Raw genomic sequence first — 27,107 nt, forward strand, 5'->3', positions numbered from 1 at the left:
CAAAATGATGTTTCCTTTATTTTCATACAAACGCCCAAAAAAAGTTAAACGACGAAAAAAAAGAGACACAGATAAACAGTACCTCAGAGCAAATTAAAAAAAAGAGAATTGGTGGGGCCTGAGCAGTCCAACTAGTCGACAGTAGAAAAATAAACCTTAAAGAGAAGGGGTGCGGGAGGGGGGGGGGGGAACAATAGCTGAGGAGGGGAGGGGCATATATTCGTAGCGTATTTAAATTTACCTGGGGGTGGCAGAGGCTTTAGTGCAGCCAGGCCCCAATTTGGGCAGGGGGGAGAGAAAGGAGAAGAGAAAGGCTATAAATATATTTCCGAGCTGGGTGGAGGAAAGAGCCAGCCTTTCCCTTCTCACCCCCCCAAGGGAGGAGGTGAGGAAGGAGAGGGGGTTACATTCATAAGACTCCGTACATTCAGCAAGAAAAGGGTCAGGGGTGCAAGACACGGGGGGGGGGGGGGGGATCGGGAGTCAAGAAGCTGAGCCTGGGGATACCTCCCCCCACTTTTCCATGTAGTGTTTTACACTCATTGCTCCTACCCAATTGCAAATAGCTTTTTTTTGGGGGGGGGGAGGGAGGGAAGAGGGGAGAACAGGCTAACGCCTTCCGCAACCAAACAGGGGCTAAAGTAGTGCATACCAAGCCGTTACAAGTTGGGAGCATGAAACCAGGAAGGGGGGGGGGGTCTCGTACCTTCACTGGGGGGGAGGGGGGAGTGGAAGTGATGTTTGCTCCATACCCGAGGGGAAGAGGAGAGACCGAGGGAGAATGACCAGCCCCCCAACACCCCCCCCCCACAAAAGGTCACTGAGGAAAGTGTAGAAGTCTGTCAGGTATTCAAGCTCATCTCGTACCCAGGGTCAAGGTCAGCTCTCCTCTGGGGTACGGGGAGGACACTGCCGAGAGGGCCGGTCACCTCCTCTCCCCCAGACCCGGAGAGCTCAGACGAATGAGTACTGGTTGTTCACAGCTCTGGCTCGTCCTTCCGGCTCCTCCGGCAGTGGGAGGGTCCCCCCTCCTCTTGCAGCTGCTCCCTCATCCGCCTCTGGCTCTGTTAGGCTCTCCTCCTCTTCCTCCTCCACCTGCCCCTCAGCCTCCGGCAATCCACGGTCAGGGGGAACTTGAGGCGGCCGAGCCGGAGGGAGCGGAGGTGGCGGCGGCGGCAAGTTACGAGAGGTGCTCGGTTCTGTGGAGAGAACAGAAAGACACAGACAGACAAAGAGAGGACGGCTGGCGGTTAAGAGGAGAACAGGGCTGCAGGACGTGGTGCACAATTCAAGACACACGCCCTCCCAAAGTCATTGACATCAAAAACAGACCCCTCCCCGACTCTGGTTTCTTTAATTTAAACCGGAGCAACCAGGACCGCCAATCTGTTCTCTTTGAACAGCAGTCTCTGAGGAAGATGGTGAACAAATAGTTCCAAACGCAGCGTTGCTCTGTTGCATCTGATGCGGCTCGGACATGCCCTCCGCCATTACTCTGGCCTTGATGTAGACAGGGGGTGGAGGGTGAGAGGAAGGTCAGCAGGATGGTATTATTTCCAGGAAAAAATGTACATTTGGATTTTTTTTTTAATTCAAATCGCAACTTGACTCCCAAAGAAGCTGAATTTTACCACCTGTGGAAATCAGGCAGAGGGGAATTGTCCTACCAATGTTCTCACCCGGCATAAATTAAGCTGCAAAATATTATGTTCAGAACGGTTTCTTGGATTCTGATATGAAGAGCTGCTGCTTAGCATTTTAGACAATATCACACGGACAGGGTTGCCGCCTTCGGGCTGCGTTCAAAGCCCTAAAATCCTTGGCAGGTTTATGCACTTGCATTCTTGTGCAGTGCAAGGGATCAAGGACTTCCTGGTTTTGAACACAGCAGGATTTATTGTGGACCAACCATGCTTTGCTTCTAATCTTTTAATCTAAAAACCGCAGCTGAATTCTAGTTGAGAATCCAGGCACGAAGGCAAGAAACAAACCAGCCAGTCGCAAAGCTGAATTCAGGCATCGCAGCAAACGGGGTGGGGGGGGGGGGGGTTGGCTCAAATGAGGAAGTATTTATTCTGCACCTCACAATTAAGGGAGGGAGGGAGGAAGGGAGGAAGGGAGGAAGGGAGGAAGGGAGGGAGGAAGGGAGGAAGGGAGGAAGGGAGGAAGGAAGGAAGGAAGGAAGGAGGAAGGAGGGAGGGAGGGAGGAGGGAGGGAGGGAGGGAGGGAGGAAGGAGGAAAGGAGGGAAGGAGGGAGGGAGGAAGGAGGGAAGGAGGGAGGGAGGAGGAAGGGTGGAAGGAAGGAAGGAAGAAGGGAGGAAGGAGGAAAGGAGGGAAGGAGGGAGGGAGGAAGGAGGGAAGGAGGGAGGGAGGAGGAAGGGTGGAAGGAAGGAAGGAAGAAGGGAGGGAAGGAAGGAAGGAGGGAAGAAGGAAGGAGGGAGGGAAGGAGGAAGGAAGGAAGGAAGGAAGGAAGGAAGGAAGGAAGGAAGGAAGGAAGGAAGGAAGGAAGGAAGGAAGGAAGGAAGGAAGGAAGGAAGGAAGGGGACAGAACCAGTGAGGTTAGTTTGTGAGATCTGAAGGATCTTTACCTGACTGGGCCACCCTGATCCAACAGGAAACAGACGGTTTTACATTGCATATTTGTTCTCACACAGGACAGAATGCTTCTGATTGGACGAGGCATGCTGGAAACCATGCATCACCCAAAAATAAACATGGGCATTTTCCTAGAACTAATGTTTTATTCAAGCATAAATACATGCAGTTTTTTTTTTAAACCCCAAACTTCGACAGCTAATTAGTTAGGGTTTACACTGGCTTCACAGGTTTTGTTCTAATTTGGTGGCATTGCACACTACTAAAGAGTATTTTTCTGGCAGAAGACGTTAACTATTACCGTATATACTCATGTATAAGTCGAATTTTTCAGCACATTTTTAATACTGAAAAAGCTCCCCTCGACTTATATGCAGGTCATTAAAATTTTTTGTGTGTTTTTACTTTGCCAGCCAGCAGGGGGCATAGTTTTTATGCTAGCGGCACCAAAATTTCAGAGTATTCTCAGAAGACTCTCCTGATGATACCAGACAAGTTTGGTAAAGTTTGGTTCAGGGGGTCCAAAGTTATGGACCCCCAAATGAGGTGCCCCCATTCCCCATTGTTTTCAATGGGAGCTATTAGTAGATGGGACTACCCTTTTGAGGGTCCATAACTTTGGACCCTCTAAACCAGGGGTAGGGAACCTGCGGCTCTCCAGATGTTCAGGAACTACAATTTCCATCAGCCTTCTACCAGCATGTAGCCGAATTGGCCATGCTTTCGACAGAGGCTGATGGGGTAAAATTGTAGTTCCTGAACATCTGAGAGCCACGAGGTTCCCTACTCCCAGCTCTAAATCAAACTTTTCACTGCAGGAACCTGGCTGGTCTCATCAGGAGAGTCTCTTTATGATACCAGCCAGGTTTGGTGAAGTTTGGGTCAGGGGATCCAAAGTTATTCACCCCCAAAGGGGATGCCCCATCCCCCATTGTTTACAAATGGAAGCTAATGAAGTAGATTTTCCATTTCTGATAATATCCCTCTTAAAATCTAAGTTGGGTTACATTTGGACATACAGATGATGACTATTTGAGGAATCCAAAGTTATGGAGGATTTTAATTCTTGTGTTTTAGCTTGGCTGCTGGTTGAGCTAAGGTTTTGGTACTCTTTTTAAAGTTAATTGTTGATACCATATTGTTCTTGTTGACCCTCTTTTCCACTTTACAGAGCCAGTTTACTGTTTTTTTCTTTGGAAATAAAATATTCAAAAAGCAATTTAACCTACTGATGCCTCAATTGATGTAATTTTATTGGCATCTATTTTTATTTTTGAAATTTACCAGCAGCTGCTGCATTTCCCACCCTCGACTTATACGTGAGTCAATAAGTTTTCCCAGTGTTTTGTGGTAAAATTAGGTGCTTCGACTTATATGCAGGTCGACTTATACGCGAGTATATACGGTATTTTGAAACAGGTTAGTTCTACTAGCGGCAGCAAAAAGCATTGTATATGCAGGGTGCTTTAGCACAACCAGTGGCCTCCTACCAACTCCTACCCACACTCCCTCAAATCCACCTTAACAGCCACACAACCAGAAACGTGATGAACGTTGTTTTAAAAATGAAGACTGAGATATTGCACACTGCACCCAAGTTCAGCAGTGGGTAGTGGGTAAGAGCAGGTGCACTCTAATCTGGAGAACCAGATTTGATTTCCCCCACTATGCCACTTGAGCTGTGGAGACTTATTTGGGGAACTAGATTAGCCTGTGCACTCCAACACACGCCAGCTGGGTGACCTTGGGCTAGTCACAGTTCTTTGGAGCTCTCTCAGCCCCACCCACGGGGTGTTTGTTTTGTGTGTGGGGGGGGGGGGGGAAGGGAGATTGTAAGCTTTGAGTCTCCTTACAGAAGATAAAGAGGGGATATAAATCCAAACCTTCTTCTTCATATTCTGCACTGCAGTGGAAAAGTGGGATGCTCACAGCTTTGGCGATACAAAACAGTACTCTTTGGTGAGTTATTCAGACCGGACTAAACATGCAGTTTGAATTTGGAGAGTTCCAGGCACTTTACAGGTCTACAAAATTATACTTGGGGTGGAGAAAATGGACCTAATACTAGAGCCTGGGGTCACCCACTAAAGCTGAAGGGCGGGAGTTTCACAGGCAAAAGGAAGTACTTCTTCACACAGCACATAGTTAATTTGTGGAACTCATTGCCACATGATATGGTCAAGTTCCCCAACCTGGAAGGCTTTAAAGGAGGAGTGGACATTCCTGGAGAATAGGGATATCTGTGGCTACTAATTACGATGGTTATCTACTACCCTCCAGTATCAGAGGCAGTAAACACCTTTTTATCAGTTGCTGGGGAACTCCTACTTGGCGGCTTCCAAGAGGCAACCGGTTGGCGGCTGTGTGAACAGAACCCTTCGCTAGATGGGCCTTTGGTCTGATCTGGCGTGGCTCTCCTTACGTAAGCTCCCATACACCTCTCCTAAAGCCCAAATGGCACGACAGATAAAAACCTGACAGTTGCCTTCCCTAGGAATGGTCTTACAGCACAAAAGAACATCAAGCTCAAACGAAGGTTCAAAGGTCAGACTCCCCCTGCCAGATGAACACTGTAGAACTGTGGCATCCCTTCCTATCCTTCCTCCTCCACAAACAAATTCAGCTTCTTTCAGGGGATACCTACCGTATGTGCATTTCTCTTTTACTGAGCAGGCAAGTATTCTCTCAGTTTTGGAGATGCCTCATTGGACAGCATAAAGACTACCAGGGAGATTAAGGGAAGGGACGAGCTGCTCGGTTTCACATTTTCTTGGCTTCAAAGCCACCGTCAGCTCCTACCTTTGATTTGCCCCAAACAAGGAGTTTCTTTGCAATGGTATTCAGAATTGCAACAGCTGGACTTGGCTGACAGACTGCCCAGAGGGGGGTGGAAGGAGGCAGAAGATGATCTACTACCTTCCAGGGGGTTGAGGTTCACAGGGTTAGACTTGACTGTTCTACTCAGCTGATGGCACTGCTGGAAAAGCCTCCTGTGCCGGAGGAAGGTGCTACAGTTGGGTAGATCCACCCAATGATCTGACTGTAACTGCGTGCCGTTACTGTATGCACAAGCATTTAGACTGCATGGCAAAACACTGCTGCAGCCAGACTTATGAAGCTGCCTTTGAACGTATGAACCTGACTTATACTTTGCCAGGTTGCTGGTTCACCTTGCTCACTGACTCTTCTGACCGGTAGCCACTCCCCGGGGGGCCTTGTGCAGAGAAAGGTCCTCCTCAATCCTGTTGCTGCCCAAGTTCTTTATCTGGATTGAAGCTGGAACTGTCTGTACACACTGCACGTGCTCCACACCTGAGCAATGCCCCCTTCCCTGATATAATAATTTTCATGTAAAGTGTACAACATGGTTTCTAGGGAAACAGGGAAGACAACAGTGGGGCTGTGCACCCTTATACGACGTGATCTGGTTAGCGAGAGTTCCTGTTAAGACACTGGAAGATGCTCATTCGCTGTAATTAAAGGGACAGCTATTGAGGCGAAGCACCTTCGTTCTTAAAACCTGCCCCCTGCCTGGCATGGCGTTAACACAGCAGATGGTGTGGACCCCACACACTCGTACGACCCATGGAGAGTGATGGGCTATGGTGTGGGGCTGTGACACACACACACGCTCTCATATCCCTGCCTTCTCCCCACCGCCAGCCCCCCGGTTAGCTATGGCACACTTACACGCAGTCACCCGCGGAGGCGGCAGCAAGGATGGAGATGAGGTTGGGGGGCGAGTCAGGGTCCCCACTGAACCCAGACACCGGCGCTCGGCTCCCAGCCCGGTCCCGGCCTGTGACAGAGATGCCCACGTCAGAAACAGGGGTGGGTTGGGGTAGAAGAGGGAAGGGCAGCTCAGAGGTCAGACACATGGGCGTGAAAGGGCTGCTCCTCCTCCCCGTGTTGCATATGCATTATCGTACAGGGCTGGAGCAGAAGACTTGGACTAAAGGGAACGGGGAAAGGGAGGCATATGTCTGGAGTTAGGATGGAAGAAGATGGGTGGGAAATGGCGCGTGACATGGACAGGTGGTTATGTGCTCTCCGCTCCCGGCCCACCGAGCCCCGCTCTTCCTGTCCTCACCATGCAGCCGTTGCGAAGCAACCACGTAACTGACGAGCGTCACATCACTTGAACCGCCCGACTCGAGGGGGATGGGGTGGACCCGGAAGTGCTCCAGCATGTCAAAGATGGTCTGGAACCAGAGATGCTGAACCCGGCACTGCCCATCCTCGTTCAGGGAGAGGCGGAGGTGCTGGCAACAGGAGAAGGCCTGGTGAGGGACCCGGCGTGAGACGCTCCGCCCGCTTTGCCTGCCCCTGCACATGTCTCACGGACATCCACGGGTTTTCCTGCTCACCTTGGCTTTCCCCTGGAAGTTAAAGGTCAGGACGTATTCGCCGCGCCGTGTCTCGCTTTGCCGTACCAAGAAGACGCCGTGGCTGCTGGTTCCCCCTGCCAGTACCAGCTGGGCTGCTTTGAGACGGGACAAGGTGCCATGGAACCATGGGTACTCGGAGAGCGGGTGCTCTGTGTCGCCAAAACTTCCCCCTCCGGCATCTGGCTCCCCTTGGAAGAGGAAGGAACCTGAGACAAGGATGCAAGCAGAAGCTGACTCACAAAGCCCATCCAGAGAACAGAGTCATCTCATCTCCTAGCTGTTACCCAGACTCTGCTCCGAAGCTAGAAAGAGAACGTGGGAGCACTTGCTCCCAAGATGTGCATGAATCTTATTTTCTTCTGGATAAAAACCAACAAAATACTATCAACTTAAAACGAGTTAAGAAAAAAGAAGAAACGGGTCAAACAAGTCTGTGGGTCCTAGCAGAGAAACCAGAGAACACATTAATTTCCAAAGGGCCACTGAACACACACAAAAAGGGTCTTGCATGCTGGCTGTTGTAGGTTTTCCAGGCTATGGGGCCATGGTCCAGTAGTTTTCGCTCCTAAGGTTTTGCCCGCATCTACGACTGGCATTTTCAGAGGCATGTCACGGTGATGTGCCCTTCTCTCCGCGGCAGTGCCTTGTATACCTTGTGAAAGACTGTCACAAGAGGTGCCCTCAGTACTTCCTCTGGAAGATTGTTCCAAAGTATTGGTGCTGTAACCAAGACCTCTCTGGGGAAGTACAACCCCATCAATGGAGGGGGGGGGCACCTTTTAGAATCTAATATGCTGCCCCAGGTTGGCACACTGGTTTCTAGTAGGAGAGGCGGTCTACCCCCAAACCATTACCTGTAGCATCTGGGGTTTCAGGGAAGGCTGTATGGAGGAGGCCAGTAGGAAACGGCCCTTCATCGATAGGCACCCGAGGAGGCAGTTCAGGAGGGAGCAGCTCCATTGAATCAAAGTGCGAGGCAGCAATGGAGACAGAACTGGGGGACATGGAGGCAGATGGGCGGTCCATCAGCCCACCGTAGGCACCTACAAACAGGCACAGGTACCAAGTCACCCAGAAATATCCAGGTTCAAGTAACTACAAGTTATATTCTCTATAATGAAAATGTCTCATACGGATTTATTTATTTATCGTTTAAAGGATTTCTAAGTTCACCTCCATGGGCTCGCAAGCAGGGGCAGCCAACACCCCCAATGCCGATCACTTCCCTAGTGTCAATGTGTGTGTGGGGGGGGGGGGGGGGGAAGGTATCCTATGGAAGCTTTGCTAAAGGAGTGGGAGGGACAGGGCATGAGTGGGAGGTATCTGCCACTCACCTTGGCTAAGCTGTTCGCTGCTCTCGCTCGGCACCATGGGAAGCTCCCGGCTGGGCATGCTCTCTGAGTGATTCATGCAGGGCTGCTCCAAACTATCGGTGCTCTCTCTGGGGAGGTAAGTTGTGTCAGCCATGACATCTATAAAATCTCCACGTACAGTGGCAATATCCTCAAGTACTAAACATCAGGAACAAACAGGGGGACGTGATCAGCCTCCATGCTCCGTTTGTGACCTTCCCAGAGGCATCTGCCTGTCCGTCATTGGAAACAGAATTTTTCCTGGCCTGATTTCTCAAACAGTTACTACGCAAGGATTGCAGAACATCCCTTTCTTTCTAAGAGAACACAGCCACAATCTCCCAGGATTCAGCGCAACATACCCCAGGCCCATGCATTCCTGAATGTCTGCCAGCCATGAACGCATCTGCAGGGAGTCAACCGTCTCAAGGATATACTCCAAGGAACTTGACAGCTGGAGCAGGAAGGAGAAAAACAAAGCGGTAAGTGTCAAGTGCCCAGGAGGAATGGCACAGCCCCAGCTGAGGAAACCAAAGAAAGCACCCGTTAGGGAGAAAGGCAACCACAATGAAAATTAGGAAACAGTTCACGAAGATGTATTGTCGAAGGCTTTCACGGCCGGAATCATTGGGGTGCTGTGTGGTTTCCGGGCTGTATGGCCGTGTTCTAGCAGCATTCTCTCCTATCTCAGATCCTCTGAAGATGCCAGCCACAGATGCAGGCGAAACGTCAGGAGAGAATGCTGCTAGAACACGGCCATACAGCCCGGAAACCACACAGCACCCCAGTTCACGGAGAACGCTATAATGAACTGTTCAGGACAAATGCAGTTTCAGTGGAAACTCTGCAAGAACCACCCCAAAAACATAGATACAAGCACAACTCGATAAGAAAGGGCCAGTTCACAGGAAAGGGAAGACCAAGGCCCCTTCCGCACACGCAGAATAATGCGTTTTCAAACCACTTTCACAACTGTTTGCAAGTGGATTTTGCTATTCCGCACAGCTTCAAAGAGCATTGAAAGCGGTTTGAAAGTGCATTATTCTGCATGTGCGGAAGGAGCCCAAGAGTCAAAACTTTGACTGTTGTGCATTTTCAGTCCATGTGTTTGTGGCTTAGCATTTTATGTTCCTAGCATTTCGCCCGCATGTATGGCTGCCAAGCCTCTGAACAACCACAGATGCGGGCAAAACATTAGGAGCAAAAACTACCAGGCCACAGACACACAGACCGAAAACGGACAATAGCCAGTTGATTCCAGCCATGGAAGCCTTTGAGAATCAACCCCTATCTGCTTGGTCGGTAGAAAAGAGCCACTACTGGCAGCAGTGATCAGAGAAATCTTTTAGCAACAAAGTCTATTTTGTATTGTCGAAGGCTTTCACGGCCGGAATCACTTGGGTGCTGTGTGGTTTCCGGGCTGTATGGCCGTGTTCTAGCAGCATTCTCTCCTGACATTTTGCCTGCATCTGTGGCTGGCATCTTCAGATCCTCTGAAGATGCTAGCCACAGATGCAGGCGAAACGTCAGGAGAGAATGCTGCTAGAACACGGCCGTACAGCCCGGAAACCACACAGCACCCAAAAGTCTATTTTGCCCGGCTCCATTCTCTCATGCAGAAGATTCCTAGCTGCCATCACTGCTCGCTTATGGCGCTAGCTATTACCAGTACACTCTAAAGGACGGCTCTTTTTCTCCTATAAGAAATGGGCACTATTCCCCACCATAGTCAAAAATATCAGGAAAAATTGCTGGGGTGAAAGAAGTTGGTTTTGAGGAAAGTAGACAGTCGTGCAATGAGAAAGATGGTGCAGGAAAATGGCCGACATTCTATTCCACATCCTACTGCAGACTGCTCTTTACCGGAAATTGATGGCACAGAGCAAAGGAGGCGCATGCTAAAACCTCAGCCTGTGTTGGCTGCCAGGGGGAAAAAAATAAACTTGTTTCCTTTGAAAGGCAGTGCTGGCAGAAGAGATACCTCTTTTCAGGTATTCTGTTGCTGAGAAGCTAATGTGCCAATGGATTCCAAAAGTAGGCAGTTATGGGGAACACAGAATTGCAGCTAACATGGTAACTGAACAGGATTAAGCAGCATGTTTTGTAGTATCTGCTCAAAAAGAACTCAGCCGCAACACATTTTGACCAACCCTTCAAATCAAATCAAATCACAAAGCGGGCCCAAGGGAAGCAGTTGCCGCTTTCTCTCTACTCAGCCCAACTGCTGGCTGACCTTGAGCACAAAGGTGTTCTCCTTGTCAGGCATTTCCAGGGGCGTTGTCGTCCGCACATCCACTACGCAGGAGCAGGCAATGCTGACCCGTGGTTTTGATGCCTGGTGGTCGAAGGCAGGGAAAGCAGACAGTTAAGCAACCTCAAGCCAAGACCACCCTTCGAACCCAAAGCACCTTTGGGCTCCCTCCAGCAACTCCCTGCCCACCCCATCTTGACCCAATGACCCCCACTCTGCTCACCTTTGGTGGGATGTAGAACTCCAGCAGGTAACCCTCACCCTCCCCTTTTCCTGCCTTGCGCAGGAGGAGACGGCATTTCTGCCAGCGTGTCCTGGTTCCCCCGCCTGAACCGTCGTCAGCCACAATGTAGTTGAGCAGGCCTTCACGCCGCACGCTAGCAAGTTCAACCCGTGGGGCGGCTGGGGAGGCTTTATTCAGCCGCAGGCGCTCAAATCGGTGAGTCCATCGCTCCGAGTCGCCGCCCCCTGAGGAGTTGGAATTGCTGTTAGTCCCGGTAGCTGCCTCTTCACCACCGACAGGGGATGATTCGGCCGAGGTCTTCCACTGCAGGATGCCACGCACGCTGCCTCGGACACTGCGGCTAACATTGCGTAAGGAAAAGCGCTTCTTCAGCTTTGGTTTGGTGGCTGCAATGGCAGCCACAGCGGAAACATCTTCAGAGCTGCGGGACTGGCTGCTGGAGAGGCCGGAGGGGGGCCCAAGGGGAGGCTCCACAGGGGAGGCAACTGATGAGTCACTGCAGGTCTCCGAAAGATCACGGGCTGAGGAGCAGCCAGTGAAAGGAGCAATGTCACACCGAGGGGGGGAGTCACTGGCGTAGGCGCGGCTCACCTCTGCCTCAAAATGCTCCAGGAAGTGCTCGGCAAAGCGGCGCGAAAAGGCGGCTTCGGCCCCAGGTGTGGCAAACTGGGGGTTCTCGCCCAGGAAGGCCCGGAAACGGCGGGCAAAGTCCACTGCAGCCGCACGAGCATGTGCCTCACAGAATTCCCGCCAGCCAGGAGAGGGGAGAGAGATGGGCTCCGTCGCGACGCCTCCACCTGCTGGTGACAGGGGTACTGCACTCCCGTTCATGCTTGCCCGGGTGGGGCCAGGTGGCAACAAGCCCAGCGCCAGGACTGGGCTGCTGTTGGCACCAGTGGCCTTGTGACCTAGAGGACAGAGAGAGAGAGAGACACAATTATGAACAAATGCGGAGGAGCCACACGATCTAACTGCTACTGCAAGGTCATGGAGCAGTAATGGGAAGAACCCACACCCATACTCAAGAGAAGCAATAGTACAATATCATGGCTCCAACACAGCATCTTACCCAAGTTGGATGCCTGCAATACAACATCCCAATCTACCTGGGACATGCAGCCTTGCAGAGGTCTCTTTAAAAACTGGACTGAAAAAACCCAAGCACCGCAGTCCAAAGAAATATGACAGAAGCATAAGAGTTTGAAGAAGAGTTTGGATTTATATCCCTCTTTCTCTCCTGTAAGGTGACTCAAAGGGGCTGACAATCTCCTTTCCCTTCCTCCCCCTCACCCCCCACCACAACAAACACCCTGTGAGGTGGGGAGGGATGAGAGAGCTCCAAAGAACTGCGTCTAGCCCAAGGTTACCCAGCTGGCATGTGTTAGAGTGCACAGGCTAATCTAGTTCCCTCCACAGTTCTCCAGATCAGAGTGCACCTGATCTTAACCACTATGCCACTGCTATCCTCACTACACCACTAAGAGAAAATAAAGGGCCTACCCACCACAAGACTGACTGGGCAATTTTTGGTAGACCACCTAGCACCTGTGAATTCTGGGACAAAGAATTCTGATGCAGCCCTGCCTATTCAAGATACACCTTATAAGGAGTCCTTTGTTAGTTACTTCTGAACATTCACTTTTCCTCCACAAAATTAACAGACACATTTGGAACCACAGTATTCTAGAAAACAAACATCGTGGAGTTAAAAGAACAGGGTAAACACTGCAGTGGAATCACAAAAAAGAAAGATCCTATACACTTAGCTGAAAGGGGGTATTTCTCACAAGTGGGATACTGAGTAAGTTTAAGGAAGATGAATGAATTGGTCATAGAATCTGGCATTAAAGACAGAGAGGAGTTGAGGACTGCAGACAATTCCCACTTCTGAATTCATTTCAGGCCATCGCGCAACATCACAGTCCAAACATGGTCCTTCCCTACTTGTTAAGGACATTTAGGTCACAGCTGCCAGCACAAGAGAGAAACCAAATCTCAGCATATAATGGCTGCTAAAAAATTATTTTTAAACAACTAAAAAAAACCAACCCCTGAAATGTGTTGTTTTGAGGCCAAGACACAGACACACCTGTGTGAAGGCAATAAAATGCAGTATGCCCCCCCACCACTTGGATGTAAACAGAATGGGAATGGAGAAATGCATCAAAGAGGGTGGGAGAATAAACTGGGAGCACTATTTGGGAGCCTTCGTCGATGACGGGCAGGAAAGAGGCACAACACACACACGCACCCTGCAGGCTCATATTGGGAGCAGGAAAGAGGCACAAAACACGCATACACACACACTCTGCAGGCTCATACGGTGAGGTGAAAACATAGGGCGGGAGTAACGGCTTTTCATAACTTCTCTATGGCCACTAGGCCCTACACAGACAAAGGACCGCTGCCCTTCCAAGTCGGCCTGCCAAGAAGTATTGTCAGAGGCGGCTTCTCTCCCTTGAACATCAGCGTGACGGGAAAAGCCACCCTCCGCGCTCAAAGTGACAAGAGGCCTCAAAGGGTCCCGACCCAGCGACCATGTTTAGGAAGGCGGGGGAAAAGCGGGGAAGGGCCCGTCCCCCTCGGGAAGCCGCGCTGAAAAAGGTTCCCCGCACGAGGGGAGGGGAGCGAAGCCCACCGGGCTTCCTACGTCCCTCGCTTACCATCCCGGCCTTGAGTCCCTAACAGCCAGGTTTGTCAGTCCGTCCCTGTCTTTCGCGCGCCACTTCCGGTTCCGGGTCTCCTCGCTCAGGTAACCCCCTGTTTCCTTCCTCCCGTTTCCGTCTTCGTCATCAGCCAGAAGGGAAAAAGGGAAAGGGTTTTTTTTTTAAAGATGGCCATCGAGACAAGACCTCCCAGTCGGAGGCTAGAGGGGTCGCGAGGAGGCCCGCGGAGGAGCGTGACGTCACCGCCTGTTGACGCGTCTTTCATTCGCCGTTGGTTGGAGCTTTCACGCGTTGTTATGACAACTCAAGGCGTCGCGCCTACCGACAGGCCCGGGCGCGCCTCCGTTAGGGCTTTGGCGTTCCTGTTTCTCGTTGCCGGGGTAACGACGCAGTACAATGGCTTGGAGCGTTTCATATTCAGGATGCTCTGTCTGGGCATACGCAGAGTGCCTTTTCCCCGTACGGAGTTTAGCCCCTGCTTATCATGCGCCAAAACCAATCTTTTTAAAGAAAGTTTATTTATTTTACACATATAGACAACACATGCAGAAAGAAAAAAAGAAAAAAACCATCACACTCTCTCTCTATATATATATATACACACACACACACATATACATACATATATATACATATATACATATACATATATATATATATATACACATATATACATATACACACACACACACACACACACACACACATATACACATATACACTCATCCCAAGCCATATATATATATATATATATGTGGTGACTTCCAGCTACTTCAAAATGGATCCGAACACAAATCTAGCTTTGTGCTTATGATTAATATCAGCATTTCTTTCACATTTAGTCCTTCAGATTAGCCTGTGCACTCTTAACACATGCCAGCTGGTTGACCGTGGGTTAGTCACAGCCATTATTACTCTATTCATATATGTTTTCAGTAAGTAGTCCTTAAGGATTGTTGTGGGTTTTCTGAGCTGTGTGGCCGTGGTCTGGTAGATCTTGCTCCTGACGTTTCACCTGCATCTGTGGCCAGCATCCTTGTAACCAGAGGGAAGCATGATACACCTCTGAAGATGCCGGTAACAGATGCAGGTGAAACGTTAGGAACAAGATCTACCAGACCATGGCCACACAGAGAGCAGATCACGGCCACACAGCCTGGAAAACCCACAACAACCAGTTGAATCCAGCCATGAAAGCCTTCAACAATACACAGTCCTTACGGAAATTGTCTATGTTTTTGTTTCTTATAAACACTGTCAGCCTTGCCATCTGAAGCCACTGTTGAATTCAACCACCTTTTTTTAAAAAAGTGAGCTCTATTTATGTAATATGAGCAGATGAGGCCACCTCTCCTGAATCTATTTGAAGAAAGGGAAAGGAGAATAATGCCAAAAAGGAGAATAATGCCAAATCCTAATCAGGTAATGTAAATAAATGTTTCTGGGGCTCGCACGGTTTCCTGGGAAGTGTAGTTCCCACCAGACCATTTTCAGCCTGAAGGGAACAGGCAGATTCTCCACCCTGCACTGTTTCACTAAGGTAAGGGGGGACGCCACGAGTGGGGGTGATTTCCCCCCCCCCCAGCATGTGCCCGGTGCAATGCGCCCACCCCCTGGTAGCTCCGCCTCTGGTTGTAGCCTAAAATCACATCAGTGCAGGCAGCAGAATTTGTCAGGGGCCTCTGAGACTGCATCAACCCAATTGCCTGTTGCAAAGAGCTCTGAATTTATAATGGCAGCTTGAGCCCAAAACTTTTTCCTCAAGGGTTAAAAATTACTACACCATACAACTGCAGACACATTTTTTAAAAGATACACTATAAACCAAACAAGACTATCATAATCAAAGAGGGGGTGCAGACTACTAGGAATGGGGTTCATACATTCATAGAAACGCTGGAAGCACAATCCTATCCAGATGAATATCTCAGACATGAAGGAAGTTCGAGCCCAGGTACTTTCCAACAGAACGTAAAATGCTGAATATTTGACTTGAGGACTTAAAAGGGAAATAAGGCAACAGACGATAAAGATAATGTATTTTGACCTGTGCAAACTAATACATATTAGTTCAAGAATAACGTGAAATGAGTGAAACGGGGTGATCCGAAGGTGGTCATGAAATAGGTAAATTTGCTTGCATAGACACAATGGATCATTCTGAAATGGAAACAGAGGTTTGAGATTCTCATATTTGCCTTTCCGCTTTAATAACCCTTTGATACTTTTCAGTTTATGTGCAGCCGTCTTTAACAATGTTGCCTTGTCCAGTTAACTGCCAATAAAGCAGCAGAGGCTCTATCTTACACAGTAAATTATATCATAGTTGGTTTACTTAATTTATCCTCCACCCCCCTCATTGAGACTCAGGGTAGATGATGTTTGCCTTGAGATGGTTTAGATGGACTCTCACATATGAGTAAACAAATGCTGCCCTCCACTGAGCCTACAGGGGTAAGGTTTTCAAATTTAGAAACTGGACCCACTACTAAACAAGCTTGCTTGCTTGATTTCTTTATTTCGCCATCAGGTCACAGTTGGCATATGGCAATGCCCAAGGATTTTCAAGGCAAGAGGGGCTGGGAAGTTGTTTACTATTACCTGCCTTCATATCAGGACCCTGGTACTCATTGGAGGTTTCCCATCCAATGCTGAGAATGTGTGTGACTGGCCCAAGGTCACCCAGCAAGCTTCCATGGCATGAGTGGGGATTTTTCTTGGTGCCAGCCTGACACCTTAACCACTACACCACACGCTATCTTTTAGGCCCCACTAAAGTAGCATCTCAAGTCACTGGCACCATAGGCTGGGAGGCATTGCTTCCTGCATTAAGGGAGGGGGGGCGTTAACCATGGGGGAGAGCCTCCAGGAAAAAAAAAAGGATGTGCACTACAATGGAGAGGCAAGGGCAGGACTTAAGCTATGAGGGGAGGTTCTGCATCGAGGGGTGAACTAACATTGACCTGAATATGAAATGCATTAATGCTTGCCAACTGGAGAAACGTCCACTTGTTCACCTGACAGCCAGCATGGTGTAGTGGTTAAGAGCAGGTGGATTCTAATCTGGAGAACCGGGTTTGATTCCCCACTCCTCCACCTGAGTGGCAGAGGCTTATCTGGTGAACCAGAGGTGTTTCCACATGTCTATATTCCTGCTGGGTGACCTTGGACTAGTCACAGTTCTCTCAGGACTCTCTCAGTCCCACCTACCTCACCAGGTGTCTGTTGTGGGGAGAAGAATGGAAATGAGCTTGTAAGCTACCTTGAATCTGCTTACAGGAGAGAAGGGTGAGGTATAAATCCAAACTCTTCTTCTATTTTTTTTAATTGCCACTTCCCCAAAACAGGTTCCTAAAGGTGGTGAATGTCAAAACCTTTCAACATTAAAACAGCATTTAATATGAAGTATATATTTAAAAAACTGACAATTCAATAAAACACAGAAACACAGAGCAAACAATCAAGGGGGGAGGGCCAATAACTGTAGGGGAATGCCAAACAAAGAAGTTTTCACTTGCTGGCTGGAGACAATGGTGACGGACAAATCTCCCAGGGGAGGGAGTTACAAAATGTTAGCACCATGGTCATGAAGGCCCTTTCTTGTGTTTCTAGCTGTCTGGCTCCAGATGACAAGAGCATTCAAAGCATGGCCTCCAGTGATGACAGGAAGTAAAACAGGCATCCCCAACAGAGCGCTTGTGGATGTTATGGCATCCACTAACAATGTCCTTGATCCCGATCAAGTATTTTCAGAAAGTGGAAGGGGTCAGGTAGGGCTCTTACCCAGCAGGGCTTCTGATTGGCCACTGAAGGGCTGATCGGCCATGCAAATGAAAACAGCATTATTTCAGCAGAACTCTTCTTCTCCAGTGTATTTAAAAAATTATTCTTGTTCGCTGCTGCATTTGGGCTTCTTCCGTGTGTGTGACACCACTTCCAGCAGCAGCCATTTGGGGTTTGATGCCGTCTCCTGTAACAGCCATTTTGTGGTTGCGCCCATCAGCCCATGTCAGAAGTCAACAAGGTGCCTATAGGCTCAAAAAGATTGAGGACCCCTGTGGGTAAAGATTCATAAGAGAGAAGGCAGTACTTAAGATATACTCATCCCAAGCCATATACAGCTTGAAAGGTCAAAACCAGCACCCTGAATTGGTTATGGAAGCAAACTGTGAGCCAGTTATATGACCCCTACAAACCATGTCAGTCAACATTCTCTCCACAGTAGAAGAAGAAGAAGAGTTTGGATTTATATCCCCCCTTTCTCTCCTGCAGGAGACTCAAAGGGGCTTACAATCTCCTTGCCCTTCCCCCCTCACAACAAACGCCCTGTGAGGTAGGTGGGGCTGAGAGAGCTCCGAGAAGCTGTGACTAGCCCAAGGTCACCCAGCTGGCGTGTGTGGGAGTGTACAGGCTGATCTGAATTCCCCAGAGAAGCCTCCACAGCTCAGGTGGCAGAGCTGGGAATCAAACCCGGTTCCTCCAGATTAGATACTTGAGCTCTTAACCTCCTACGCCACTGCTGCTCCAGTAGTCAACTGTAGTCTTAAAGGATAGTCCCACTATTCTAAGTTTCCGCTTGAAGGGAGTAGCAATCATCAACTTTATGATGGGTGAACTAGGGTCACTGAATGAGACTTACGTTCAGTGGTGGGATTCAAATAATTTAACAACCGGTTTCGGTGGTGGGATTCAAATAATTTAACAACCGGTTCCGGTGGTGGGATTCAAATAATTTAACAACTGATTGTTTACAGGCACCATTATAACAACGGGTTCTGCTAAAGTGGTGTGAAGTTGCTGAATCCCACCACTGCTTACGTTCAAGAATGCACAGGATCAGAATCCACACATCTATCATAGTAACAGTACATTAGCATCTTGGGACTTTTCCCAGGAAACTGGAGATGGTCATCATAGTATGTCCATACCCCTTTTTCATCTCTGGAAACATATCTGGCAGGCTTCTGTCCTGTTTCAAAAACCTGCACAATCTGTTTATGCAAGAATGAGAAGGAAAGGGGTGTTATGTCCTTATGTCACTTCTAATTCCCTTAAGAACCATTGCAAGTCTCCAGTCATAGTTCTTAAACAGACAACAAAATCCCACTCTGAATTCCTAGGGAGCCACCCAGCATGTAGGAAATAGGTACAAATGGTTCGGACCAAAGTACAAGAGAACACCTTGTACTGTGGGGCATCAGCAGGCACAGTGTGATGCAACCTCAGCCGTGTTTGCCCAGTTAAAACCAAAATTGAGCCTTAAAAAAAAAGAAAACTGTATTGCTTGCATTTCTAGTCAAATGATTCTGAAGGTGGCATAAAGCAACTGAGTACAATACCAAATAAAAACCGGAGACGCAAAAACATTCAAATAGGAATATTTTTTCAGAACATTATTTTGCATTTTAGATTAAGCGAGCATCAAATTATCCCTCCTCACCAACTTCTTTTGCGTAAATTCTTTGGGGGGCAGGGAGAGCTGTGTGCACAGGAGAATATTAAGTTGTGTATGTATTTAAAACATTTGTATCATGCCTTATTTCCTCTTACTCAAGGCGGGTCTCTGATGTGTCCCTGAATAACCCCCACAAAAATAGTCCTTATTTGGGGTGGCTTAGACCCCGTAGCTTACAAAATGAATTTAACTGTAAAAGTTTGTCAGAATAAAGAGAATTTTTCATAAAGCCTGTTTCCTCCACTTGCCTCGCTCTCCACAGTCTCTGTGAATGGGGGTTACGTTGTCCTTGAGGTCACTGAGGCCAGGAGATAACTGTAACCCATGTGACATTGAGGAATCGGGGTCATTTCGGGTCAACCATCTTCAGGTTAACATCCGGGACTTTTAATCTCAGCACCCGGCCTCCACTTCTTGCGCATGCGCATTTTGAGGCACCCGGGCATTCAACTCTTAGACAGCTATTTGAGAGTAAGGTGCATGCGCGGCTCGTCTCCTCCCATCCCTGCGTCCCTCTGCGCACGCGCACACGGAGCTGGTGGCGACAAGGTGGAAGGCAGGCCCTTTGTTTCTCTTTACGCATGCGCACTGAAGCCTCGAGTCCCTTACCGGAGACGCAAACCTTGGCCGGGCGCACCAATCCCTTAGCCTCCCTTCCTTCGATTGGTCGAGAAGGGGGGGGTCCCTTTCTGTGATCACGCGGTGAGCGTGAGCGCGGCGGAGGCAGACGTACGCGGCCAGGAGAGCGCGCGCGCCAGGCGCGGAGTGAAGCCCCGCCCTCCGCCAGGGACTCATTGTGCAGCCACCGGGTTGACTCCTCGTCCGCGCGGGTCAACGGGGATTTTCTCCCCCACACACCTCCCTCCCCAGCAAGCGAGAGCGCTCCCGCTAAGACGCGGAAACCCGCCGGTCCCGAAGTGTAAGGAAGGGAGGTGGGTTGTTGAGGCCGTTGGCGGCGAGCCCCCCCCCCCCACGCCGACATCACCAATTCCCCCTCCTCTTTTCCCCCCTCCTTTTTCCTCGCGCGCTCTGCTCTTCCATCCATCGCGCCCCCTCCCCACAGTATCCCTCGTGCGGTCACTGAGGCGCTCCCTCGAGCGCTGCCTCCTGATTGGCTCGCGAGCGAGAGACTTCAGGCTCCTTCCCTCCTCCCCCCCTTTTCCTGCTCGGCCGCCACAGGGCGCGCGCGCGCTCTCCCCCTCTCCTCTTATTGGGCGGCCAGCGAGAAGAGCGCGCGCCTGGCGGGACTCGCTCCCGTGTGCTTGCGCGGGGCCTACGTGCCGCGTTTTGTTTCCTCCGCCAGGACAAGGAGGCCGCCTTGCCTGCCGGCCTTTTTCGGTTTACGGGTGGGTTTTTTTTCGCCCGTCCGGAGTTTTCGGCCCCCTCCTCGACGGCCGGCCCGTCTTGGCCTTCCTTTCGCTTGCCCGTTTCCCCTTCCGGGCCAGGCGGGGTCGGCTTCGAGCCGCCGTTCTCGACGGGCCGCCCCGCGCTCGGCGGCGCCCTTTCCCCCTTAGCTTCCTCTCAGGAAAGCCTTTGACGCCGGAGCGGGGCCGAGGTCGCTCGCGCGCCGCCGTTCCCTCCTCTCGGCTCCCTCGCGCGTCCCCGGAGGCGGGAGCGGGGGGCTAAGACTGCGGCACCCGGCCCTTTCGCCGCCGCCGCCGCCGCCATGTTGAAACAGCCGCTGCCGCCGCCCTCCCCTCAGCCCGGCTCTCCCGCCTCGGGCCCGCAGCCGCCCACCGCGCCGACACCGCCGCCTCCTCCCGCCGTCGCCGCTTCGCGGAAGCCCAACCCGCCCCTCGCCAGTCCCAACGGCAGCCTCAGCCCCGGCGCTGCTGGAGGAGTGAGAGCCGCCACGGTGGCGCCCCCCGGCGGAGGAGCAGGAGGCCCCCCTGGAGGAAGTGGCACCAGGTAAACGGCTCCGCGCGTCCAGGGGCATGGCAGCGTTTCGGCGGGCGGGGGTAGTTCGGTCGGTTCCGTCCCGAAGGGTCAACGAGAAGGGGGCAAAGTGTCTGGTACGGCTAGTTTGTGAGACCAGCCGGTGAGTGGACGGCGTTGAGGCCATCCTGGTCCGGCATATGAGATTAAAACACAGTGGAGAGCTACAGTGTGGTGTAGCGGTGAAGAGCAGGTGGATTCTAATCTGGAGGACCTGGTTTGATTCCCCACTCCTCCACCTCAGTGGCAGACTCTTATCTGGTGAACCAGATGTGTTTCCGCACCCCTACATTCCTGCTGGGCTAGTCACAGTTCTTGGGAACTCTCTCAGCCCCACCTACCTCACCAGGTGACTGTTGTGGGGAGAGGAAGGGAAAGTCTCCTTACAGGTGGCTTACAAACTGTTCTTCTTCTCCTTAGGAGTGATTCTTCTTGTTTAAATTACTAAAGGGTGGGGGGGGGGGTTAGGATACATTTCAGATAGTTAAAAGTTCTCTAGGGACCTGAGCAAAAAAACACTTCTTAAAAATATGTATTACTGAAGGGTTTTGTGACTGGAGTCAATGGGCTTTTGTGGGTTTTCCAAGCTTTGAAGCCATGGTCTTGTAGTTTTTTGGTCATAATGTTTTGCCCACATCTATGGTTGGCATCTTCAGAGGCATGTCACAGTAAGATGTGTGCCGAACAAAGAAATACAACTTATCGTGATGTGCCAGTTTTAGAAATACCTTTTAAAATGGATGACTGCATTCCAGTGGGATAACTGTTAGCGTTCATTGTATCAAGGCTTTTTCTTGCAAAATACTTAATCAGTTTACTGTGTCGCTGGTTTTTGTGGGCCACTGTCTACTTCAAGTGAAAGTAGGTGCCACAGCAAACCAATTAATTTCTAAAATGCCACAAGGCTGTCTGTGTAGGTTGACATTGCAGCCCTGTGTGTGCTTGTAACTGAGTTTAGCTGGGAATTATTTCTGAGTGAACATTCGTGGAAAGTTATGCCAGTGTCAATGTGGTGTGGTGTAATGGTGAGTATCTGACTTTGATCTGGGAGATCCCAGTTCTGATCCTCAGTCTGGTATGGAACCTTGCTGGGTGGCCTTGGACCTGTCACACATTCTCAACATAACCTACATCACAGGATTGCTGTGAGGATAAGTGAAGGAGTAGAGAACTGTGTAAGCCACTTTGTATTCCCATTGGGGAGAAAGGTGGGGTGTAAATTAATAATCAGTCTCTGTATACATTGCTTCAAGTGTAATGGTGTAAGAGTGTTGCAGATAGAGTTAACATCTTCACTTTGTTAAGGTGCATATTTTTATCCTAGGCATATACAGGACATACCCCTGGAAATTGGTTATTTTATTTCCATCTCAAAGACATTACTTGCGTACTAGAGATTTTAGATGAAAAAGGCCTTGTGATAATGTTTTACAATTGGTGCCCTGACAGGTGGTTCCCATGCCCCCATTCAACTTGTATGGCATTGAAGGCATTAGCTGTGTTTCCAGTTGTAATGAACTGGGTTGTATGGCTATCCTTGCAAGTTTAAGGAGTAACCTGTCACTCTGTCCAGAAAAATCCTTAAAAGTCACACTGTAGTATCAGTTTTTAGAAATTAACAATAAAAGGTGTGGAAGTCCTCTAGCATTGAAAGTTTTGTCTTGCAGAATGTCAAAAACAAGGAAAAACTATGTAGGTTTGGTAGAAATTGATAAGATGTACATGTCAGGAGTTCAGATGCCAGAGTATGATTTAATATAAACTTCTTGCTTTTGGTTGACTCAGTTGTCGTATTGTTTCCATTAGAATGACGTGCTGCTTTCTATGGCATAACTTTCTGCCTGTCTTGGATGAATTACTACAAGTTACCTGATAATTGTTGTAAATCTAATTGTACTGATTGCAAAAAAGATGGAAGTATGGGTAAAAGTCAGTAGGAATCTTTTCCATACAAAAGGTTTCAAAACTCTTATCTAAACTTTTCATCTTGGAACAGTAGTGCTGGAATATAGTCTTTCCATAGTCTTTCAGAAAGTCTACCTCTTATACTCAAGTTAATGGGCCCTGCAGTGTACCCAGTGCCTGCTTACTTCAAGATCCTTTGTTGTCCCATGCGATTAAGAGAGAGGATTGCTGTCCCTAGAAAATGAACTGTTTAGGAGATCCTTCACTTACCGCTCTGTAAAATGTTCTGCTGTAAAACGTATCATGCCTGTTTTGAACACTTGGGGGCAAATTCAGTTTATATAATGAATGGTAATATAATATTCCAAAGATGACCTATTGTACCCGTAGAGGAAATATTACCTTCTGTGGAGTTAAACTTATATCTGATTCTTTTTCAGGGGTCAGAGCACAGGCAAAGGACCTCCACAGTCTCCGGTAAGTATCTGATCATCAGTTGGAATCTAGACCTCCCGAGCTACAAGACCATTTTGGCATGTTAAGACTTTTGGACTGTGTGACTTGTGCTGTGTGGCTTAAGTGAAACCTGACCCATTGAACCAAGCTGTGAGTAGTTCTAAAAGCTTGTGCATGTCCACCTTCCCGTGCTAGTAGTGTGGGATACATGCTGTCTGTGATAAAAACCAATATAGTTTTAGTTGAAGATTTTCTAACTTGGGTTTCCAAATCAGGTTTCCTTTACAGTTTCGGGACAATATTATTTTGTCATCTTTTAGACGCAAAAGAGGCCACATGCAACATCTTACTATCAAGAGATGCTGCTATTTTGCAAGTAGATATTCTAGTTGTATCACTTCAGGGCACTGGCTATGTTGAGACACAGAAACTAGAAATAAAACCACTAACCATGTGAGGTATGTCAAAACAGGATAGATTAGCTACTCCATAGCAGCTTTTAGCACTGGCATCCTAGTTAGAAAATATTGGAATGTTGTCCCTAGTTAATAGTCATCTGTCCAGTGCCCTGATCTGGACATCTGACTACTGATGGAAACTGACCAGGTGCTCAAGAGCAGCAGCAGCAGCAGCAGGCTATTGCTTTCACCTCCTGCAGGTGAGCTCCCAAAGGCACCGGGTGGGCCACTGCGAGTAGCAGAATGCTGGACTAGATGGACTCTGGTCTGATCCAGCAGGCTAGTTCTTATGTTCTTATGTTTCCACCAACCAAAGGGGAAAAAAATCCTTTTTATTTATTACTTTCATAGTGAGATATGGCTTTTTAAAAATTGGTTCAGGTTGCTGTGTTGATTGTACTGGATTCCTGCAGCTGAACGGTCAACAAGTGGAAGTGCTGGATAATTGTAAAGGGTAATGTAACTTTGCAAGTTTTCTGAAGAATCTTGTTTTTCTCTCATTTGCCTTTAGGTCTTTGAGGGTGTCTACAACAATTCCCGAATGCTGCACTTCCTGACAGCTGTTGTGGTGAGTCTGGGATAAGTTAAAAGGGTGGGGAATTTGTAGGGCAGCTGGATGAATATGCAGTAAAAAGGATATTCAGAGGAGTTCCTTCTGTCTTTCTCTCTTGGTGAGAGAAACCTTGTAGGAGAAACATGTGCTCAACCTTGTTACTCACATAGTGCTAACTTGCTCATTTATCTTCGTTTGGTTTTTTTTTTACTTAGCTTTAAGTGTGCTTCCAGAGATATTCTCTGAATACCTGTGCAGGTGTTGCTTGCATATCAGTTACAAATGTGACTGATTAGTTGCCAAAATGGTACAAAGGTAGTAAAGGTCAGCATAGTGCTGACTCTCTGTCCTTGTTTTTCTCCTCTTTTTCCCGTAGTTGAAGATATTAGGAGTAGGAGAGAGGTGTGATGAACCACAACTTGAACAACCTCTCTACCTCGCCTTAATGTTACTTCCATTGTTCTGTTCCATTCCCAGGGCTCCACGTGTGATGTAAAGGTGAAAAACGGAAGCACCTATGAGGGAATTTTTAAAACATTGAGCTCCAAGGTGAGTGTTCGACTTGCTTGTTGTTTTAAACCAAGAAGTACTTGGTAGTAGCTTGAGCTTTGAAACTGTGTGGTTCTGCTCTGCTCACAGTTCCAGGGTAGGTAATGTGCATGTGATATGTGGATTATTTCTGCAGTTTGAGATGGCTGTGGATGCCGTGCACAAGAAGGTGCCTGATCAACCAGTAGGGCCCAAACGGGAGGATATTGTGGACACAATGGTCTTCAAGCCTGCCGACGTCATGCTCGTGCACTTCCGCAATGTCGATTTTAACTACGCCACCAAAGGTAAAACATGCCACAACTCTTCTGAAGCCTAGACTGGAAAAGCTAGGACTTTGCATCCAGACAACCTCCTCTGTTCTGTGCCCTAGATAAGTTCACAGATTCTGCCATCGCCATGAATTCAAAGGTGAATGGAGAGCACAAGGAGAAGGTTCTGCAGCGCTGGGAAGGGGGAGACAGCAACAGCGACGACTATGACTTGGAATCCGATATGGTGATTGTCCCGCTCTGACTTGCTTGAGCTTGGTTCTTTGCTGAGCTGTCAATGTAGGCCAAAATGCTTGAGAAAGTTGCTGTCTGTCATTTCAGTCTAATGGCTGGGACCCAAATGAGATGTTCAAGTTCAATGAGGAGAATTACGGCGTGAAGACCACCTATGACAGCAGCCTCTCCTCTTACACGTGAGTGGCAATCTCAGTCCTGTACGGGCTTGGGGAACCCTGGGAAGTGGCCGGGACAGCAGAGGATGCTGGTTAAATACTTGTCTAGCAAATGCACTGGAAACAACAGCGGAGCCCCAGACTAGCCTCCCCCCTCCCTTTGTCTGTGACACACTGAGCAGTGAGTGAAAAGTATTAAGGCGGGGGAAGGATAGTGGGCATATTGACCAGATTTGTTGAACATTCTGGTCTTGACCTTTTGAAGCTCCCGACAGCTTCAGCACTTTTCTGACAATCTCTGCATCCTGTCTGTTTACCAAGATGTTCTTTGTCTTCTGTTGAAAGTGATATAAGAGTATTTTTGATGGCCCTGGTCTCGTTGGTAGGAGAGACTCTTACCTTAAATATGAGAGTGACCCATCTTTGTAGTACTCTGGTCATGTTTGTGTGTGGAGTGGGCTAAAATGTGCTGTTCCCTTGTCCGATCATATCAGTCACTGAGAATGAGGTTTGAAGGAGCATCATGTACATCTACCCACGTATTTCAGACCCAAGGGATGAACATGGGTAGCTACATTTTAACCTGTCTGTGTTGTAGTCACAACAACACACCTGGTAGTTTATCAGAATCTCTCCAAGCCATGTAAGAAAGTTCCAGTCTTTAACTTTCATGCCCACTCACGCTGTTGCCCAGGCTGTGCTTGCCAGGAGGTTGGTTGTGTATCACTTGAAAGACTAAATGGTCAACTGGTGCTTGGAGCATTCCCACCTTAGTTTTGAAAGTTCAAACACATAGGAAGTCCACAAAACCAACACATAGTCTCTGATTTGGCAGCTTTAGAGCAAAACTACACCTTTTTATTGAAGGTATTTGTTTTGGTTGACTATACCCATTGCTGACAGTAATTGTGTGTTTCTTTGCTAGCTAAAATGTAATTTCAGGGTTACGCTATTGTGGGAAGTGGAAGGTATCAGCCAAATTTCGATTGGGGGAGGACTAGCATCTGAGGTTGGCAGACTTGTTGTAGACCAGACAAAGACTATTACCTGCTGGCAGCATCAGCACGTTCTTCTGAAGCTGAATTTGGCTGAGTACATTCGTAGAAGAGGAATTGGCATCATGAGTTTTCCTAACTACCTGTTGTGTTTGTCTCTGTGTGGCAGGGTACCCCTTGAGAAAGATAATTCAGAGGAATTCCGGCAGCGAGAGGCCAGGGCTGCCCAGCTGGCTCGGGAAATCGAGTCAAGCCCACAGTACCGGCAACGCATCGCCATGGAGAACGATGATGGGCGCACAGAAGAAGAGAAACACAGTTCCGTGCAGAGACAAGTATCGGGGAGGGACAGCCCAAGTCTGGCATCCAGGTGAGGCAGTGACAATAAGCTAGACTCGCACAGGTGTCAAACTTGCGGCCCTCCAGATGTTATGGATTACAGTTCCCATTATCCTCTGCCAGCATGAGCAATTGGCCATGCCAGCAGGGGATGATGGGAACTGTAGTCCATATCATCTGGAGGGCCGCAAGTTTGACACCTATGCGAGGAGGGTGAAAATGATAGTCTGGGTTTAATCTAGAAGCAGAGTATCTTCACTGGCATAGGGCAGTTAAGATTCTCGTTTTCTGGTTCCAATTGC

General features: G+C 48.9%; 2 protein-coding genes across 5 annotated transcripts in view; one reads left to right on the plus strand and one right to left on the minus strand.

Annotated features, from left to right (window-relative positions):
• On the minus strand, nucleotides 1–19,938 carry SH2B1 (SH2B adaptor protein 1). 4 transcript variants are annotated; one of them, XM_048516934.1, is made up of 10 exons: nucleotides 19,561–19,938; nucleotides 10,810–11,738; nucleotides 10,569–10,670; nucleotides 8,698–8,789; nucleotides 8,318–8,424; nucleotides 7,838–8,026; nucleotides 6,963–7,189; nucleotides 6,686–6,857; nucleotides 6,286–6,394; nucleotides 1,030–1,199 (listed from the first exon to the last, which is right to left on the minus strand). In XM_048516934.1, the coding sequence occupies exons 1-10, from the start codon at nucleotides 19,931–19,933 to the stop codon at nucleotides 1,181–1,183; spliced, it is 2,319 nt and encodes a 772-aa protein (XP_048372891.1). In that variant the 5' UTR covers nucleotides 19,934–19,938; the 3' UTR covers nucleotides 1,030–1,180. The 4 variants fall into 4 exon arrangements, with proteins under 4 accessions (XP_048372890.1, XP_048372892.1, XP_048372893.1 ...); XM_048516933.1 differs by lacking the exon at nucleotides 6,286–6,394 and having other exon boundaries at nucleotides 1–1,199; XM_048516935.1 differs by lacking the exons at nucleotides 6,286–6,394; nucleotides 19,561–19,938 and adding an exon at nucleotides 13,494–13,805 and having other exon boundaries at nucleotides 1–1,199.
• Nucleotides 19,908–27,107, plus strand: part of ATXN2L (ataxin 2 like) — a 14,489-nt gene continuing 7,289 nt past the window's right edge. Inside the window, exons 1-8 of the mRNA XM_048516932.1 lie at nucleotides 19,908–20,859; nucleotides 23,232–23,268; nucleotides 24,217–24,273; nucleotides 24,736–24,807; nucleotides 24,944–25,094; nucleotides 25,181–25,305; nucleotides 25,401–25,492; nucleotides 26,636–26,836. Of these exons, the coding sequence (XP_048372889.1) occupies nucleotides 20,618–20,859; nucleotides 23,232–23,268; nucleotides 24,217–24,273; nucleotides 24,736–24,807; nucleotides 24,944–25,094; nucleotides 25,181–25,305; nucleotides 25,401–25,492; nucleotides 26,636–26,836 (977 nt within the window). The 5' untranslated portion in view covers nucleotides 19,908–20,617. The remainder of the gene's footprint in view (nucleotides 20,860–23,231; nucleotides 23,269–24,216; nucleotides 24,274–24,735; nucleotides 24,808–24,943; nucleotides 25,095–25,180; nucleotides 25,306–25,400; nucleotides 25,493–26,635; nucleotides 26,837–27,107) is intronic.

Source organism: Sphaerodactylus townsendi, linkage group LG15, assembly GCF_021028975.2.
Source record: "Sphaerodactylus townsendi isolate TG3544 linkage group LG15, MPM_Stown_v2.3, whole genome shotgun sequence".
NCBI lineage: Eukaryota > Metazoa > Chordata > Lepidosauria > Squamata > Sphaerodactylidae > Sphaerodactylus > Sphaerodactylus townsendi.